This window comes from Bombus flavifrons, chromosome 14 (genome assembly GCF_040668555.2).
Source record: "Bombus flavifrons isolate JBK064 chromosome 14, iyBomFlav1_principal, whole genome shotgun sequence".
NCBI lineage: Eukaryota > Metazoa > Arthropoda > Insecta > Hymenoptera > Apidae > Bombus > Bombus flavifrons.
The window spans coordinates 8,382,584-8,400,891 of record NC_138455.1 but is presented as its reverse complement, the minus strand read 5'-3'; the positions used below and the strand labels follow the sequence as shown (position 1 = coordinate 8,400,891).

General features: G+C 37.7%; 3 protein-coding genes and 1 long non-coding RNA gene across 6 annotated transcripts in view; 3 read left to right on the top strand and 1 right to left on the bottom strand.

The window, feature by feature from the left end:
- The first annotated feature begins 97 nt into the window (after window positions 1–97).
- Window positions 98–1,960, top strand: Syb (Vesicle-associated membrane protein synaptobrevin). Of its 2 annotated transcripts, none has more exons than XM_069126649.1 (3): window positions 98–239; window positions 1,343–1,662; window positions 1,738–1,960. In XM_069126649.1, exons 2-3 carry the CDS (start codon window positions 1,347–1,349, stop codon window positions 1,779–1,781), a joined length of 360 nt encoding a protein of 119 aa, XP_068982750.1. In that variant the 5' UTR covers window positions 98–239; window positions 1,343–1,346; the 3' UTR covers window positions 1,782–1,960. The 2 variants fall into 2 exon arrangements, with proteins under 2 accessions (XP_068982750.1, XP_068982749.1); XM_069126648.1 differs by lacking the exon at window positions 98–239 and adding an exon at window positions 814–974.
- Window positions 1,479–3,035, bottom strand: LOC138186611 (uncharacterized). The gene is made up of 2 exons (XR_011174930.1): window positions 2,959–3,035; window positions 1,479–2,797 (listed from the first exon to the last, which is right to left on the bottom strand). It is a non-coding gene; the product is annotated as an uncharacterized LOC138186611 (long non-coding RNA).
- A 464-nt stretch (window positions 3,036–3,499) lies between these two features.
- Window positions 3,500–18,308, top strand: part of ClC-a (chloride channel protein 2) — a 33,622-nt gene continuing 18,813 nt past the window's right edge. The window contains exon 1 of the mRNA XM_069126618.1: window positions 3,500–4,797. Within this exon, the coding sequence (XP_068982719.1) occupies window positions 4,738–4,797 (60 nt within the window). The 5' untranslated portion in view covers window positions 3,500–4,737. The remainder of the gene's footprint in view (window positions 4,798–18,308) is intronic.
- Window positions 9,977–17,200, top strand: LOC138186599 (uncharacterized oxidoreductase YjmC). Of its 2 annotated transcripts, XM_069126635.1 has the most exons (3): window positions 9,977–13,002; window positions 14,524–15,400; window positions 15,479–17,200. In XM_069126635.1, exons 1-2 carry the CDS (start codon window positions 12,661–12,663, stop codon window positions 15,370–15,372), a joined length of 1,191 nt encoding a protein of 396 aa, XP_068982736.1. In that variant the 5' UTR covers window positions 9,977–12,660; the 3' UTR covers window positions 15,373–15,400; window positions 15,479–17,200. The 2 variants fall into 2 exon arrangements, with proteins under 2 accessions (XP_068982736.1, XP_068982735.1); XM_069126634.1 differs by having other exon boundaries at window positions 9,978–13,002; window positions 14,524–17,198.

The following is an 18,308-nucleotide window of genomic DNA, read 5'->3' as shown; positions in this document are numbered from 1 at the left end:
AAGATTCGATTTTTGCGTGAAATTGGATAAATTTTTGTTTCGTATGGAAGTACGCTTCCGCGAGGTGCGTTCGTACGGTCCTGGTAACGCGATGAGAATACGCGCACGAGCATCCGCAAGATGTTTTATTTATGTCCTCGTTACGATTTTTGTCGCGATGCGAGGGTGCCATCGTGAATTTTGCTTCGCAAAAATGTCGAAAGTACGCGGAGGAAAACGCAAGATGGATCGTTCGTTTGGTGAGTTTTTGAGACGTATATTTTATGAGATTCGAGAAGATTGTATCGATAGTTATAGGAAGATGAAATGATAGTTTACCATTGTTCAATCATTCTAATATATGCAAGTTGCTAGTATCTGTTATTCATTTTGAAGCTAAATAAGCAGTCCGCTGTAATTTGTATTTAAATATTAAAGATACATTTTATTCTTTGCAGTTATCTTTTATAGACTTTGCTTTGCAAAAATGAAAATTATGTTTTCTTGCGTGATTCATGTCATTTATTAGTAGGTAGGAATATTTGTTGTCGTAATAGAATTAAAGCATATATCATAAAATCATAAACTTTCAGACTAATACAAAGTAGAGTAGAGAGAAATGTCAAAACTTTCAAATGCATGTATGATGCACATAATTGCTTTAAGATGGCAGCATAGGCATGATTTGAATTTGAACTTCGCGTCACTGTAATTTTGAAAATCTACGTTGTAGAAAATGTCTGAACCGAATGATCATATCTCGTAGTAGTAACTCGTGAATTAAAAATTAGATTACAAAAGGAATCTAGTCTTTTGTTGTTTATTTCTTAAGAGTGTTCATAATAAATGTGACGTCATGGGCATCGCCATCTTTATCGTATGTCATGTACAGTTGTAAAGTGTATTCGTCATCGAAGCAAAATTTGGTGATAGCTGTCATCATTTTTAAACAATTCACATCTCTATTAAATTTTCTATAAACCCTTCATCTTAAAGTAAGTTTTCGTTACTTTCTCTCCTATTTTAAAATGTAATACAAATCGGTATTTGTAATAAAATCATATCACATAACTGTAAACAGACGTACGTATTTTAGTATATCGTATTATATTATTATTACTTTAGCGATAGTTTTACACTTATGTAGTATTTATTACAAAATTATAACATGTACAAAATTCTAGTTGATGAATTTCGTTCATACAAATGTCTCGCGAATTTCGAGGTTATGGGTGTGTTCAGTAGTTAGTGCATATTATTATAATTTACTAAAAGCCGATATTAAAATTTGGTTTAAAGTATCGATCAAAACTGACTTTATGTATGTATTCATATTTATTTCATGTGATTTCTTTGGTTACAGAGATATGGACGGCAGTGGCAATTCCAGAGATGGAGAGGCAGGTGTCCCTCGCAATTCTCAACCACCTTCCACTAAAAAGCTGCAACAAACACAAGCAACCGTGGATGAGGTTGTGGGGATAATGAAAGTAAATGTGGAGAAAGTATTAGAAAGAGATCAAAAGCTATCGGAACTGGAGAATCGTGCTGATGCTTTACAACAGGGAGCGACCCAATTTGAGCAGCAGGCAGGAAAATTAAAAAGAAAATATTGGTGGAAAAATCTTAAAATGATGATCATCATTGGTATCATCTGCGTGATTATTCTTATCATTATCATTGGTGAGTAATATTTATAAACGTAGTAGTAATATTGAATTACAGGTTTAAACAGATATTTTTTAATGTTTACAATAGTTTCAACTGTATCAGGCTCATCTGACAATTCCTCTTCTAACTGATCGCATTGTACCAAATGGGATATAATGCTTTGGGGTTGTTAATTTATATCCAAAAATGAAAGTTATTCCAGCAGAGTAAGGGCTGGGCACACACAAACTTAGAAATAACATAATCGTTGAAAAGTCACGACTCGTGGTCCTGTTCAAAGGATTTGCGATTAAAGTAGCACAGACAAAAAGAGAAAGATCAAGGGATAAAATACATATATTTTTGAGACTTAAATATATTCAAACGCACAATTTATCATAATAATTACAGTATTAATATGGGTGGCCTTTTGTAAATCTGTAAATGGACAATACATTTCATAATTTTATCTTGTTAGAATGCTTCGATTGTACATTGTACATTTATTAATGATATATAATATATAATATAACGTTTATACTTTTTTTCATCGGTCTTAATATAATTCAGGCTTCCGTTTCGCCTTGCTTCCCTCCAGATATCAACGCCCATCGATCCCACTTGTGATTTCCACGTCGTAGTGTAAGCACACCGATGCCAAATGATAAAAAAAGGTATTCGATCCACCGCCAATGCGACCGTCCGATTTCAAAGCCTATCGCGATTACGTACCTAGAATGTTCGCGCTCATAAATATTCATGTACTAACGTTCTCCTGTGAATACCGTCATGCTTCTCGAAGCCAAAGTGACACGAAGACCATCGAATTCGGTGAAACTCGATTCTCTAGTATCATCCTCTACCGAAGACAAATCCAATTTCTATCTCGTAGAAAGTTCACAAACTTTCCTGCTCTTGCTCTCTGTGTCTCTTCAAATCATATTGCGTACTGTTTTTAAGTGAAACTGATAATTAATCATGTTTACACCTCGCTGAGTTTAATACGTAGGCAACGTATACGTCTGCGCACTTGGTGACTCGCTCGGTTTACAATCCAAGTCAATGTTTTCGATCATTTGACCCGACCGGTCAAAATGTCAGGCGATATGAAATTAGTGCATCGTCGGTGGCCAATTAACGAAAAGACGAAGAGTTCGGTAAAATAGCCCTGGAAGTAATACCAAAACTTTGAAGGGAGAGACAGCACGTCATAAGTCGATGGTCAAGGTCAGATGTCCGTGATCGCGATTGAAGGACGATTTAACGGTACAAAAGAATAAAATGGTCAGCGTTATTTCTCCTTTTTCACTCGGTCATTTAACTATTCACCATGTTATCTTGCAGCTTGAGTCAATGCAAAGAAGCTATACAGGCACAAATTTTCGTGGAGTGGATATCCAAACTCGTAATTTCCTTCCTTACACTTCCGTTACATTCCGTGCCGTAAATGGGAATATTTCGTGAACGAACAAGTTTCCGTTGCGCGTCAACTGTTCTCAGACAATCCCAGTTAACTCGAATTACATAATTACATCTGCCGGAGACCGTACAAGAGATAGTGCGTAAGTGTATCGTACGAATCGATACGCCGGTCGAATTATCTTAGAGCTCGTTGCAGATTAACAATTGTATCTACTCTCTGATTCTCGATCGTTTCGAATCATTTTTACCAGTGTGTTAATCACTGTCGCGTTATGCCGACGAAAACGTCGAAATCGTAGGTATCGAATGGTCGTTTAAGACAACGGCGAAGTCGAAGTCACGTGCTGAATAGTGTCAACCGACGGGACAGGATTCCGATTTTTCCTGTAAACCGAGGCAGAAATCCCAGTCGCTTCATTCATACACCTATCAGTCGGCTGACGACCGTCCAACCGGACAGTCGCTTGGGAAGCGCGTCTCGTGTCACCGATATCGTAGGTCATACGACCCTCGGGATCCTTTGAATCGTTTCCATCACTGAGAACCGTTTCGATCGTTTACCTCTTAACATCCATTCGTCGAACAACGAATAGCGGAAATGAGTCTGTTGTGGAACGAGTGAAAGTTTTCAAAGAAAATCATCTTGTACGATTTCTTCAGCGCGAATTTGTTGTGCCATGCCATTATCGAAGGATTAGTTCGATCGCTAACCGCTGTTCCTACGTTTGCAACGGTCTTCGTTCGATCTTTTGACAATTTTTCGATCGATCTTAAGGGTCGTTTAACTCATAAATCAACTAACGAGAGAATCGCGGATGGAACAATATTTTATGGAGAAGATTCCTTGCGAAAGTCCTCACGAAAATCAGAGTAAGAACGCGAAAGTGGCGCAGTGTATATCGTAGGATTTTCGTGGCAGCGTGTGGTGGGGCTAGTTGTTTTTCTTTCTGTTTGGTAGTTCGGCACCCGGTCTCGACGCGCGTCTCAGAGCGGCTAGTGGCTATCGTGCGCGTGTTTGAAACCGCGTTACCTAGATACACAGCGTCGTTTTCGGAACTAATTGTTTTTCTGTTGCTCGTGACACGATACGATTAATTGTTGGAATGTTCGCGATCGAGGCGGGATAAACAACGAAATCTCGTAAATCAGTCTCTTCTGATACTTCTCGTCGAATAACGGAAGAAGAGAAAAACCGCCTGTGACGAAACTGATAGTTGTCCATAGTCGTCCGTATAACGAAACGTGATTCCGTCGAAGCGTCTACGTAGTTCCACGTGTAACTCACTTATCTGTTACTTTATAAACATGTATTGAGGAACGAACGAAACAGTCGGGTGGTATCGTGCTTTTGTACTGGTGTACATGTGCGAAAGTATCGTCGAGTTGGCGAGACGCGAACGAGTCGAATGGTGGTCGATGCCTGGCTGAAGAAGTTCGAAGATCGTTCTAGGGAAGACGATAAATGTGTCCAAAGCGGGGATCGTGCACGATAAGCCGTGGAGACAGGGGAGGAAGAGGAAGAAAGAATCGTCTGGTTTAAACGACCAATAACCATTAGTGAAGTTTCGATCTAACTGGTATTTACCCTGACTTCTTCTATCGAGCTATCCATTTTCCGATCCTCTCGCGTCTCGTTAAGTTTCGAAATCGAATCGTGCACGATCTTCGACCAACTGAAGATCCAACATGGCATCGTCCGGCAGCGAGGCGAACGAAGAATATGGTCTGGGATATCAAAACACATTGGTAAGTTCATCTTCCGTCATTTTTACTCCTCAGACTATCTGCAGTGCGTACTATTTTGTTTCTTAAATTCTTAACACTTGTTCGTTCCTTTAACGTTCGACCAATGTGAGGTATTTTTCATTCTTAAGAGAAAACTGGATGCAATAGATCAATCTTCGACGCGAATGACGAACCAGCTTGATTTACTATGAATTGTACGATAGATATGGTTGATTGTTTTCGTTATATGATTTATAGTGACGAGGGCTAGGCGAAAGCGACGCCAAGTAAGGGTTGCGAACCTATTTTCATGTTTATTCTTGGCTGCGGTGCGCTGCTAGCCGCGAATAGTTTGCTTGGGAGCGGGATTTGTATCTGAGACGAGGACAGAGAGACACCACGTGCTCGTCTACTTTCTCGCGTGCATTTTGAATACCGTGCCCACGCTCTCTCGTCGACCCATTCTCAGCTGATTGTCAGCTGATCACCACCTGAGCGATCGGTCTTCGTTGATTTATGGAATCGTCACAGGCAAGCGCTTGTTTGCATAGAATGGCATAGATTGTCGTGAATCGTGATGCTTCAGACATGATTCGATATTCATTTTTGTCCGCGGCCTGAAAACCTGAAACCTATAGATGCTCTTCCATCCAATTTTAAGCTATCTCTTATCAGGGGATTCGCCTGTTTGTTCCGATTCCACGGGATTCCTAGAAACTCGTAGAACAGTGTTTATCGTTTAGCAGAGTTTAGTTAGTTACGAACTATTCGGTATTATGAGAGTCGCATTGTATTTTTTGAGAAACGAAGACGAAATCTGATAAACGAAAACAGATATGGGACATCTCGTGCATAAAAAATAAAAGTACAATATTGATATTGATAAGATATTGAAATTAAGTTGATTGAAATTGTAGTAGATTTTGTAACGAAGAATCGGCTAGAATGTGTGTGACCTAATATCTCTTATCGGAATTTTGTATGTAGATGAAGTGGAAATAGTTTCAACTGACTGGAGTAATAACGGAATAAGCTAATAGTCTTTAACATTAAACTACTTCTAGAAAGTTTTAAAGATTCAATCCAGGTTCTATATTAAACCAGTATTTAGGAATTTACGATAAATTATGTTCTTGTACGTTTCTGTCTTAGAAAAATCACGATATTTCCTCATGATTTTAAAGTCAATTCGTCTTGACTGCGTGATTCGCCTGACTAATGACGTTTTCTCTTCTTTTCACCCTCACGTGCAGTCTTGATTTTGCAACAATATAATAATAGTCGTGTCTGCCAACTTCGCCATGGATTTTTAGACCTTGTATTATAGTAAGCGCGAAGATACTGCGTCCTCGAATGGTCGCGTCACTTTCGAAACACCCTCTGCAAAATTCCGGGGCAGCTTGCCATTTTCTCGACCTCTTCCGTTACTCTTGTCTTCCTATTCACGAAAAGAATAATTGCGAAAAGAAACATACGACGATTGCCAATACAAGCAGAAAAGAAAATGTTGTACTTTCCATTCTTTATTTACTTTTTAAGAAATGGGTACCATTTTACGATGTCTCTGCTTGTGCTGTCCACGCATTTACGAAGGTAATAATTGTGAAAAAAAAACTTAGGGCGATTGTCATTATGTAATGTAAGGTTTTCTTTTGAAAAAATTAAAGCAGGAAAGAAAATTTTATTTTATTACTTATTTTTTTTTACACTGTTGTAATTTCTACCTATTTATTATCTATTTATTACCTATTAAATACCATGAAAATAAACTCCTAACATTCTTCCTAAAGAGTAGAAAAATAGACTAACAAATTTTATGTCGTCCGTTCTCTATTTATTTTCTTGCGAATAAAGCTCTCGTTTGTTGTATGCTGTCGCTGTTTTTCAATGACGATAATTCGTAGAATCGGTGTTTTAATATGTATGTTGAAAATAGAGTGAATAGACTACCGTCTCACGATCGCTGGTACTGCAATCCGCCGAAAGGTTAGACAAAAAGTCATCTCACCGTAACAGTTATTGGCAGACACACAGGAGAAACAAAAACCGGTAAATTACATCCTTCTGTTGAGGAGGCCTGTACCTTTTTCTCCTGCTCCGTCTTCTGAAGCCGTATAGTAGCGAGTTTCTTGTTCGATCCATCACGGAAATTGATCTTTCTCGAGAACTCATTGATTACCATCCTCCATTTGCATTTTCTTGAGTTATTAGCGATTATTTAAATTACTTGAGATCATTTTGTCATTCGTTACTTTCTTTTTCTTCTTTCATTTTCTGTATTTCATTCAGAGTACGTTCACCTTACAGTTCATTGATGGCTGGGTACGATGTAGTAAATCATTCATCGTGAATTAACTACTCGATCAATTAAGTAATTTAATCTTTGTACTGGCTGGTTCAATGGTGCGTGAATATTCTCTTATATATTTTGTGCTGCTCAATTAAAAATACTTTGCTTCTTGCTTAATTTAGTATTTGTCTACCTTGATTTCCAGGATGAAATCAAAATTTGAAATTTAAATTTATTCTTTCAAGATAACTGGTTTAATCGTCGTATGTTTCCTTGTTTTCTTCAAAGTCAACTGACGATCGTGTGTCGCTATTGGCGTGTTAACGTCGATTAACGCTTTGCTCGAAATTCCGCGCCATTCCTCCGCTTTTCCTTCTATTTTTCCGATACGTCGAAAAACAACGCAGTATTCTTTTTTCCTAGGCAGCCGAGCTCGTTAAGTAACGCGATCGAATATGCATGATGTAATCGCAAGCAGCGCTTTTTCCGATTGCCGATACTTCGATTTGTTAGCGCGAAACGACGTTGAATTATGCAATTCCTATGCGATTTACCTTACCAGTAGATTCTTGACCGATAAGCAAAAGAAGAAAAGGAAAGGAAAATACAGCGTAATCACAACATATTGGTTATAATTTCTACTACTCGAACGTAAATTAGTTCGTTTAATCATCGACATTTTCTGTAATATTAGGTTGATGCATGTGATGCATCGTTTTTCCAATAAAACCGCGTGTTGTATCATCAAAATAATTTCCATATTATTTTGGTTCTTCGCATAGAGATCTTTTTCAAAATAATTTATGCGTTCAAAAATTCCTTGGCTGGAACAGATGTTTCTAATAAAAATAAGATTTCTCTCGTAAAGAATTTTTGTAAATCCTAAAAATTACTGAACTTTCGAAAGCAGGTAACGCAGAAAATATTACTAACTGAACTGAATATTTCTAGGCAATGTAGTTATTATTCGAACAGTGTTTCGTATTAAGTCACGATAATCATAAGCAGCGATAATTGCTAAGGTTGACACAAGGCGAGATACTTATGTACTTATGATGATGACATGAGCAATACCAAGAAGCATATCACTTTCTTCTTTTTTTTTCTATGCTTCTGATTCGGATAAATTCGATTAACGCGTAATTGTATGAATATATTTATGTACGTAACCGAAATTTACATTGTCAATTAACGAGTAGTTTAAACAAGTTATTACGGTGATTAGTCGATTTCTAATTACATTGGAAGGTGAGATAAACTGTATTAATTACACATTTGTTTCTCTCTTCTTCACGACCTGCTAATTCGTTTATCTGTAATAAATCAATCTTTTATCGCGTCAAACATTCCGACGGGAGCTGCAAATTCTGCGAAATAGCGTCAGAATTTCAGTAATGAAATAGCGCATGATCGATCGTTTCAGTATAAATATCATAACTTTGTTATTCCTAATTTTTAATTCTTTAGCTTTATTCCTTCGTTTGGAATAATGTATTCGCTCGTTATTTATTTTTCTATCTAATTTCGTAATATCACATCTGCACACAGTTTTACCGCCACTACGCTGGGAAACTATTCAGCCTAACTATAAAGATAAGTAAATATATGTACAGGTTTATTAACCTGACAATGATATTAAAGAAGCTTAAATCTGCTGCCCGTAATCTTGGCTTTTCTGCGAAATATCGACAATAAAAATTTACAATTTCGTAGAAATAGATAAAACGGAAATGAATGGGCAATGCAGCAATTCGGTTTCTGAGCTGAGAAAACTTGAAACAATATAAAAAGTAAGAATAAATTAGCATGAAAATACTACTTTGATTAGTTGATGGTTGAACGCTTTTAGTGCATAAAATTTTATTGCATTCGGGAAGATCGAAGTCAAGGTCTTTTTAACACCTGATTGGTCCCAACAGATTTTCAAGATGCATTTGAACGACGAATTTATGCGAACGAAAATTTACGAGTCTAATTATTGTAGTGATTAGTTCGACGTTTCTATCACAGAATGTCCTTGATGAGATATATGTACGAAGTCGATAACAGTTCTCGATGAGAGATCGTCGTATCGAGGTTCTCGGGCGATAAAGCGAAGGTCTAGCTATTTAACATAGAAACTGATCCTAAAAAATCTACGAAGAAACCAGTGACTTCTACCATGGTATTTCTGCGCTTATTGTTATTTCGTTCTTGACCAATTCGTTAGACGCAATTCAGTGTGTCGTATTAGGCAATCTTTGATATTTTTTCATGCATTGTAACTTCGAGCTGAATAGAAAATTATCGAAACAACTTTTGTCCTATTCTAGCAACCTAATTTGCAAGCAATATAGCTAATTTGTTGTTACGTATATCAGTTCGTGTACATGCTATATACATAAGTTTGTATATAACGACCTCGCATATATAACTGGAACGCAAATATTGACAGTTGACTATAATAATGCGCAGGTGATATGTGACAGTTTTTGATGAACTTACGGCTGCAAACTATTGGATATGTATTTTCCTATTTCATTTTTTCCATCTGATGCCGTTCGAAATTCTTTGTGGTTCAAATTATGAATTTATCGAATATTTACAATTGTCAGCATCGTCCCACAATTTTGAGTTCATCAAAGGTGGAGTTCAGTTAAGAATCTTCTTTTAAAAATTAATAAATAAATGTCTGTATTTACCTAGGAGATTTTGTTACGCTTTTATGATTTGAATTATGAATTTATAAAATGAATATATGACCGTGTATAGTATGGTATTTTTAACGTTTGAAAGCATACAGATTGTATTTTTATTCATAGTTTTCACAAATTAACTCAGTGTCTTATGAATTGTTTTCTCCCTGTTTTCTCTCTGTTTCATATGATTTATTTATTACACTCGTTAAATCTAATTACATATTAGCTTTCAAAATACTGTGAATAATACGATCACCGCAGATCATCGAGACACTACTTACTTACTACGTAACTTGATTTCCAATTTTACCAATTCACACGAAACTTTAGATTAAAATAAGGATTCGACTCGAACATAATTCTTATTTGTAACGATTCATGTTCTGTCACTTGAACCAGTTCTTCCGAGTCCCTTCGATGATATACGCATTTCCCCCTCTACTGTAAAAATTCCAGTAACATTCCAAAACGCAAAGAGTGCAATTAGTCACGAACCGTCTCTTCTTCTCGTACAATTATGAAACATTCAAATAGAAATTTAGCTCAATATCGTAAGACAGGAAGTTCGAAATTTTACCACTTGTGCCACTTTTCTTTTTTATTCTTAAAGATTTCGAAAGCTCGTTTCGAAATACCAATGTGCAATTGCAATTTTTCGCGAATCGTCAGTTTTCTCTATAAAGGACTGGTTTTTCAGGAAGCGAAGCGAAACGATAGCTAGCGGACGTCGCACAACACCACGGCGTTGTCTTCTCGTAGTACGCGATCATTTGGCTCCTTTTTCTTTCTTCGTCATCCTCTTATTCCCATCGTGGAATGCCTCGACAAAAGAAATCGCGTATCGTTGAAACAAGTATCGTCAAATTACGCGAACATCGCTCGAATCTGTAGGATGGTGCCGAATATTCGACGCTGGAATTGCATAAGTTTTACGCAGCGCGCAGAATGCACGCGGAAACGCAGGGTCGATTATCGATTTTTCTGCGGCCGGATCAGCCGGTTTGCCTTGCAACCTGTCTACACACCGTATACGAGTCACGTGCATTTTATTCGCGCTGCTAGGTGCGCATCTGTGAAATTACTCGCTTTACGACCCCGTTGCATGTGCTTCGCGATCCTTGCCTCAACGTTTGTCCTGTTAACTGCGTCGGATGTCTCAAGCAAAATTGGTAATTGATTTTTAAGCGGCTGATAACAGGCTTTGTGTAACGTGTCATTGATTGGACGGGATTGATAGGAATGAACGATAAGCTGCGACCGTTTTTGGAACGAGAGCCTTTCCATCGCTGAACAGATTGCAGTAATTGGAACGATGTTTGTTTGGAGCTCAATGGAGATTTTTATGCAGAAGAGATCTAGATTACAGTTGTTAGATTGTGGATTTCCGTGCATTTATGGGAAATTTGAAAGTGCAAAATTGCACAGACCGCACATATTATGAAGATATATATATGTGTGTGAAATATTCAAAGTATAGTGCTTTGTATAATGTTTGATAGATAAAGCAATTTTTTAATTGTATTCTCAAAAATATTAATTCGCATTAAAATTAATCTTCCAAATCTAATAATTATTGTCCAAATATTAAGTACATAGAGTGTTTACTGTGGTTTGTGTAAGGTATAAGTCTTGATTTGGAATAAAGATGACGATGTTTAAAGATTTATCTGATTCAGGGATGGAGGATTAGAATAACGAAGGGAAGGACTTCGTTTGAAAAGTAAATATTTGAATAGATATTGCATAGTACAATAGCTTGCGGGATTGAAATATTTTTTCATAAAGTTAGGTGCTTTATAGTATGTGGTTACGTTATCGTAGATAGAGCTAGTTTTATCGATGCAAAAATAGACATACGTCATCCTTTTCTTTAACCTAGAAATAGCGTGTAGAATGAAATAGGCAGTAAGTGGATCAAATATGTATAGAGTATTCTTTTATAAAAAACACAACGTTACGTTACCATGTAAATTTGCAATCATGGTTTCTAAAGGATTAAAGTTGACGCTTCAAGCGAAATATTTCTACAGGCAAAGTTTACAAGGAAAAAGTAGAGGTTAAGGAAATAATAAAATTGTATTCTTCGCGTTCAGAAACCACACTGATACAATTCTCGAGGATATCAATCGATATTTCGTGACACAGAAACATTATAAAAATATTCCGTAAGTTGTGAATTCAACTGAAAGGAAACTGCAAGAAATTTTATTTAAAGCGGCGTTTTCTAGTAATTTAAATATTCCCGCTTCCCCACGTCAGCCAGTCTAGCCAATAGGTAACTACACGTGACGCAAAGAATAAAGTTGGAAAGGTAGTACAACGTATAACATCGATTCGTGAAGGTTGCCGTGTGATCCATAGATCATAAAGTTGCACACGTGCACGATCGATAGTTAAAAAACTTGTCTCGTCAAGTTCGAACGCTTTAGAGAAGATCTTTCCTGTGAAACAGCAAGTACATCGATCGCAAACACTCGGAGAATCCTTGATATAAGTTAACACTTATGTAACAAAACGTGGAGGTAAGGAGTAGATTAGATGAAAAGTTTGGGAAGCGGTAAATTTAAACTCTGCACAACTAGAGAAGAAGAAGAAGATAGAACAATTTGTAAAAGAATACATTGAATTAAATTCAATTTACGAAGAATACAAAAGGATATTATTAAAACTTAATCCTGTCTAAAAGAACTTTAAGTTGCTCGTAATAACGAGGTTTTAAGATTAAGTAAGAAATTTAAAAAAAGAACCGATAACCTAGCTCGATGATATTTTCGCGGTTTATCGTTTGATTTACGTATGTGGCTTTGTATACATTCTTAAAATCAACGTCACAGTAGGATTGCTAATAAAAAAGATAAATAAGGCTTGATTCAATTGGTTCATCGCGATTGATAAGTCGCTCAACGGAAAAAAATAATGTCGAACATGAACAGAAGCCTTCTGAGTGTTTCGTGGAATACGTTAAAGTTGTTGAGAACTTCGATGAAATCTGGTTGGATGTGGGCAAGGTTAGCCTCCGGTCAATGTGACGTACCCATGGTGGTCCCTAAAGAGGAGGTGGTTAGATTCGTATCTGAGTGCATGTGCAAGGCTGGAACGTCGCTCGAGGATGGTTGTATCGTTGGCCATCATTTGATGGTCGCCGATTACCGTGGCCATTTTAGCCATGGAATGAACAGAATGCAAATGTACGTGCAGGATATTAAGGACGGAATGACCAATCCCACTGCGAAGCCAGAGATCCTTACGGATTTTCAGGTACGGCGAAACCTACTTTCCAGCGGCGAGACGATGTCGCGGTTGATATACCTTGGTTTCACACTTAACATTGTTACACTGTGCAGTGTTATACTTAACACTACCGCGTCTACCACTGTTTGAAACTATTGGACGAGATTCACGTCGGCAACATCGCAAAAAAATGTTTTCCAGTTGCGACTCTTCTCCGAAAGCCTCAATGTTAGATGCGAAGATGTCAAGTATAGCAACGTTAAGCGTGATAATCGAAGCCGCGAAAACAGCGTCGGAACTCCCACACCTTGGTTCTTTTACATCGTGATTAGTCTTAAGATTCACTGAGATTAAACGTGACGCGGTTTAATTGTTCGTTTAATCAACTGGATACACAGTTGTCACGAGGTGAACGTACGTCAGTGAGATTACAGTGCACGGATACGTTCCATTAAACATCATTAAAATTCTAACGAAGATGCGGAGACTGGATAATTTCGAGAAATTATTACTATTATACGCGGTTGTCATTCATGTGTTAACAATACCTGGAAATGATTTATTTAATTCATCTTGCGTCCTCTCAGCGGTTGCAAACAATTTCAATTACGTCATTTCTCTTTAAAAGCAAAAATAAATGTATACGATTATAATTGAAGAATCTTCGCATAGCCAAAGCATAGTCTCGCTGCTGGAAATACTCAAACTTACGATACCAAACGCACGTATGGTTGAAAATCCGGCTTTTACCGGTTTACTTGTCAGTCGTTACCAGTGGAAACTTTACATTTCCCATGTAAAAATATGACAGAGAGCATTTTATGCAACGTTACGAACATATGTGTACACGTTGTTGCTGACGATAATTAAAAATGTAATTTCCGATTTGCGCACCATTGCTTAAAGCCTTCTAAGCAAACAACTTCAGCGAACACACGACACAGAACCAAACTCTATCCTATTACAATAAAGATCTCGTTAGAAAACAAAGCAGATAACTCCTTACGTACTCTTATCTCGTGGGTATTAGAATTCCTTAATTCCATTTGAATAGATACGAGATCTTTTCACCTCGACAACATTCTTAGACTCTATAAACGAACTTCTTAAAAACTACATTGTTCAACTCTATAATTCTAATTGAAGGACAGGGAAAATGATATTACAAATACTTTTTAAATACATTTTGTTATTCATGCCAGTTTCTCGTGGTAAATAAATTTATGGAAGTAAATTACTTGTTTGCTGACTGAGTATCGAACATTAATTGTATCATCTACCTAATAAAAATATTGAGTTGGTAACTAAGTGATTGCGGATTCTGTCGTTACCACCCAATGACAAAATCCGGAATCACTTAGTTGTCAACCCAATAGAAAAATTGAAAAGTAAGATCGATCACTTTGGTTTTTGAGAGTGTCGAAATCCATTGAAACGACGTCGAGTAAACCGGCACTTGCTTGGCATTCTTATTTCAAAATCCCGTGCTGTTTCATTTAAGAAACCAAGACGTGACTTCACCGCAAAGTTCGATGGAACTATTTCCAGGCGATAGCGTTGGTCAACGGGAACAACGGTTTGGGCCAGGTGATCGGTAAATTTTGCATGGAACTGGTCATAAAGAAGGCGAAGAAGTTCGGTATCGGGATGGTGTCGACTTGTGGGTCGAATCATTATGGCATCTGTGGTTACTACACGAAAATGGCGATTGACCAAGGTCTCGTGGGCTTCTCCTGCACCAATACGAGTCCTCTGATGGCACCGACCCGTAGCAAGTGTGCGGGTTTAGGCACGAATCCGATATCTTTGGGAATGGGAGCGTCGAACAACGATGAGTTCGTGTTGGATATGGCCACGACAGCCGTTGCTCTGGGCAAAATCGAGCTAGCTATCAGGAAGAACGAAGCCATTCCCCAGGGCTGGGCGCTTGGGTCCGATGGGAAGGTTACCACAAACGCCGAAGAAGCGTACAAAACTTCTCTTTTACTGCCTGTTGGTGGAGAGGAACACACTAGCGGCTACAAAGGCTATGGACTAGCTTTGATGGTCGAGATACTTTGCGGAATTCTGTCTGGAAGCGAGTTTGGTCCTAACATCAGACAGTGGAAGACCAAAGAAAAAATTGCTAATCTTGGGCAGTGTTTCATGGCCATAAATCCGGAAGCTTTTGGTTGTGGATCGAAGGAGAGATTAGGTCAGTTGTTGAAACAGTTGAGAAATTTGGCTCCCGCCGAAGACAAACCTGTTTTGATACCTGGAGACCTGGAGAGGGCAGCCATGGAACGCGTGGATAAAGAGGGTGGTATTACGTATCATCCCAATCAGATACAGGCGTGTAAAGAATTCGCGCAAGTTATGGGAGTCGAGCCTCTGAAGCTCGTTCCCAAGAATGGTTAATCAGGAAATTATTTTTGTTCAGTACCTGGTAGGTACCTGATGGTTCTTAAGAAATTACTTATTGAGGTTGAACCTTTTTGATGTATTTATATCTATTAATTTTTAGATCATTATTTCGTATTGTTATTGCTATGTGTATATTGATATTAGCAATAGATCTGATAATTACATTGCGACTGCGATCTATAGTACATATCATACAATGCATTGATATGTTTACTACACATTATTATATTGTGTACACTCTACGTTTAAAGAAAAGTCTCCAACCAACAAAATATTCTTCAATGATGCTTTTCCACACAAGATCTATAAATGTTCTAACAGCAATCTACTCAAATTTTTCTAACATACACATGTAATATACAAAGCTCAAGGAAATGCAATTCCTCATATTTTATACGATATTGTAAACACGGTTTTTATACTTATAAAAGAAGCTACACGAATATACACGATCATCGATGTTTTTAGTTGACTGTTTACTAGCTGTTTACCTACGCTATATCTCCGCAACGTAATTATTCATCACCCTAATATCGGTGCAACGGGTCGAAGCACCGGCTAATAACACGTTCTTTTTCGTACAATGTTTACACGAGATGAGCTTGCGTGTCCGTTTCGTCGATTTGATGGAAACGATGCCCGCGATGACATAACCGTCGTTGCGGTCTGATCGTTGGTCGATGATGATAATGACGGCCTTGGACTTGCTCGCGGGATCTCGATTGTACTCATTACTGATCGAAACGCGCGATTATCAACATCGATTCACCGGTGCACGACAAATGAGGCATTTGCATAATCAGGACAGAAAAGATAGAAACGATCGATCGATGCTCGGAGAATCGTAAGATTATTTGCATCGTCGAGATCTGATAATGATGGCGCGAAGAGTAAGAAATCTGAGAATCACGTGCATTTGCGTAGTCGTAGAAGCGCGATCATAGAAATTCGATCTTCTATCGCAGTTTTAGCGAGCATTCGTTATTGCACAGTTGTAAAGTCTCGTGACTAGTGACACTTGGCTGTGTAATTATTTTGCAAGGACGGACCTGATACCACCAAGATTAACTTTGTTATTTTTTATCAGAGATAATTAAGTTTGATCTGATGGATGTAGCTGACACGGATACTCAAGGCGTTTACGATTAACGCTTCGCTCAGATTAGCGCAGCTACCTGGTTCGAGCAACTTGAGTTGAACATAAAACTTACTTACCAATGATGATAGTTTTTCAAGTTTATACGCTTGTCGTTGTCGATTGATTCACTTCACTTTGAGTACATACTCTGAGCACACTTTATTAATAGAAATCTGCTATTTTACTTCATTTGAAATATGCGCTTTCAAGCTCCAAACGAAGTTGAGGTCCTCTCAACAATGTAGGCAATGTAATGTAAATTTTCTAATTTAAGTCAATTTTATTTGTAACTATGTTTACAATTATGATTTACATTTCACTTCTTTTCCTCTTATTTTCCATCGGGTATCCACTTTGTCACTTGATCAATCTGAATAAAGGAAATTTAATTAACTTCAAGTTTCTATGTAATATCTGCTTATTGGGTTAACGCCATTTGCACGTTTTATTTTTCTTCTAGACAACTCGGACTAATTTGACTGACAATTTTTCCGACGCGGTAATTATTCGTCATTAAAAAATAAGAACTCGTAAATGGTCGATCAACGATTCTCTCTGTTTCTCGATGGAGCAAACAGGGTTATCGGGAAGACTCGCAGACTGTGAGTCTGTTCCGATTCCATGTTATCATCGGTTTATTATTAAAAAGAAGAACGTACGAGTGTAATTCATTTGTCGGCGATAAGTTTTACAGAAGTCGCAGTGGCCTGATTATCGCTGGTGAAAAGCGTATCATTTGATCTATCATTTTTTAGATAATATGTATACTTTCTCTTTTCGCTATAAGATAAGCATCTTATTTTCATTCGTAGTTACTTTCGTAATTTACAATGAACTGAATTGATTTCAATGATTCCTTCGGTCGGACAGACAAAATTTCCTTGACCAGAGATAATCGTGGAAATTTGTATTCCATCCTGTCAATTGATTATTTATGCGTGTCGCGTTCAGGTTTCGCATAGAAATGTCGAATAGAAATTTCATCATTGCGCGCGTTCGTAAAGTGCACTTTCTATGTACATATTTTGCTATCCCCACCTTGCGTACCTTCGATCAAGATCATTGTCAAATCGAAGAGGGAGAAAGATCATTAAACCGAGATTAGCGTGGCCCGAGGGAGCGGTTTATTCTTTGGCATCGATAATAATGAAAAGAAATGGAACGTGTTTTGCACGCTGAAGACGCGACAGTTGAACGTAGAAAGGGTTCAAAAGTTATCGACACGCTTTGTTTATTGCTACCGTTATCAAGCAGGCCGCAAAAGCGTGTTCGAGTTATCTTATTCATTTTTCACGATAACGCTTGCGAATGCACGAAGGGTTTTTTTTCCTTGGACGTCAATAATCGTGCGAAAAAACATCGCTCACGAGGTACGATTATACAAGTAGGAGAAAATACGAGATAAAAGTCATAAATCTGGTATAGGTGAGTCATATGCTGGCGATACCTTTTTTCTCAGCAAATAGAAATACGGATACATTACCAGGCTGGCTGTTTAATCTTTCTCACTGTCCAAGGAATTGTTAATTAGACTTATCCTATTAGATTAAGCGGTGTTGCCTATGTTCGATCGTGCTACCCGCATAAACGTATATGCATTCTATCCTGGAACTTATTTTCTAGAGTCGAGAAAATCATTGCGTTCGATTTCTCTTCTTCTTTTTAAAAACCTGATCATTGGCGTTCGTGAAGCAAATAACGTTGAAAATCCTCTGAGTTGAAGATTATCGCAAGGGATTGACTATGTAAACAAGTATGATTCGTCAAACAAGGGCCAGCTAAACAGGAAGGA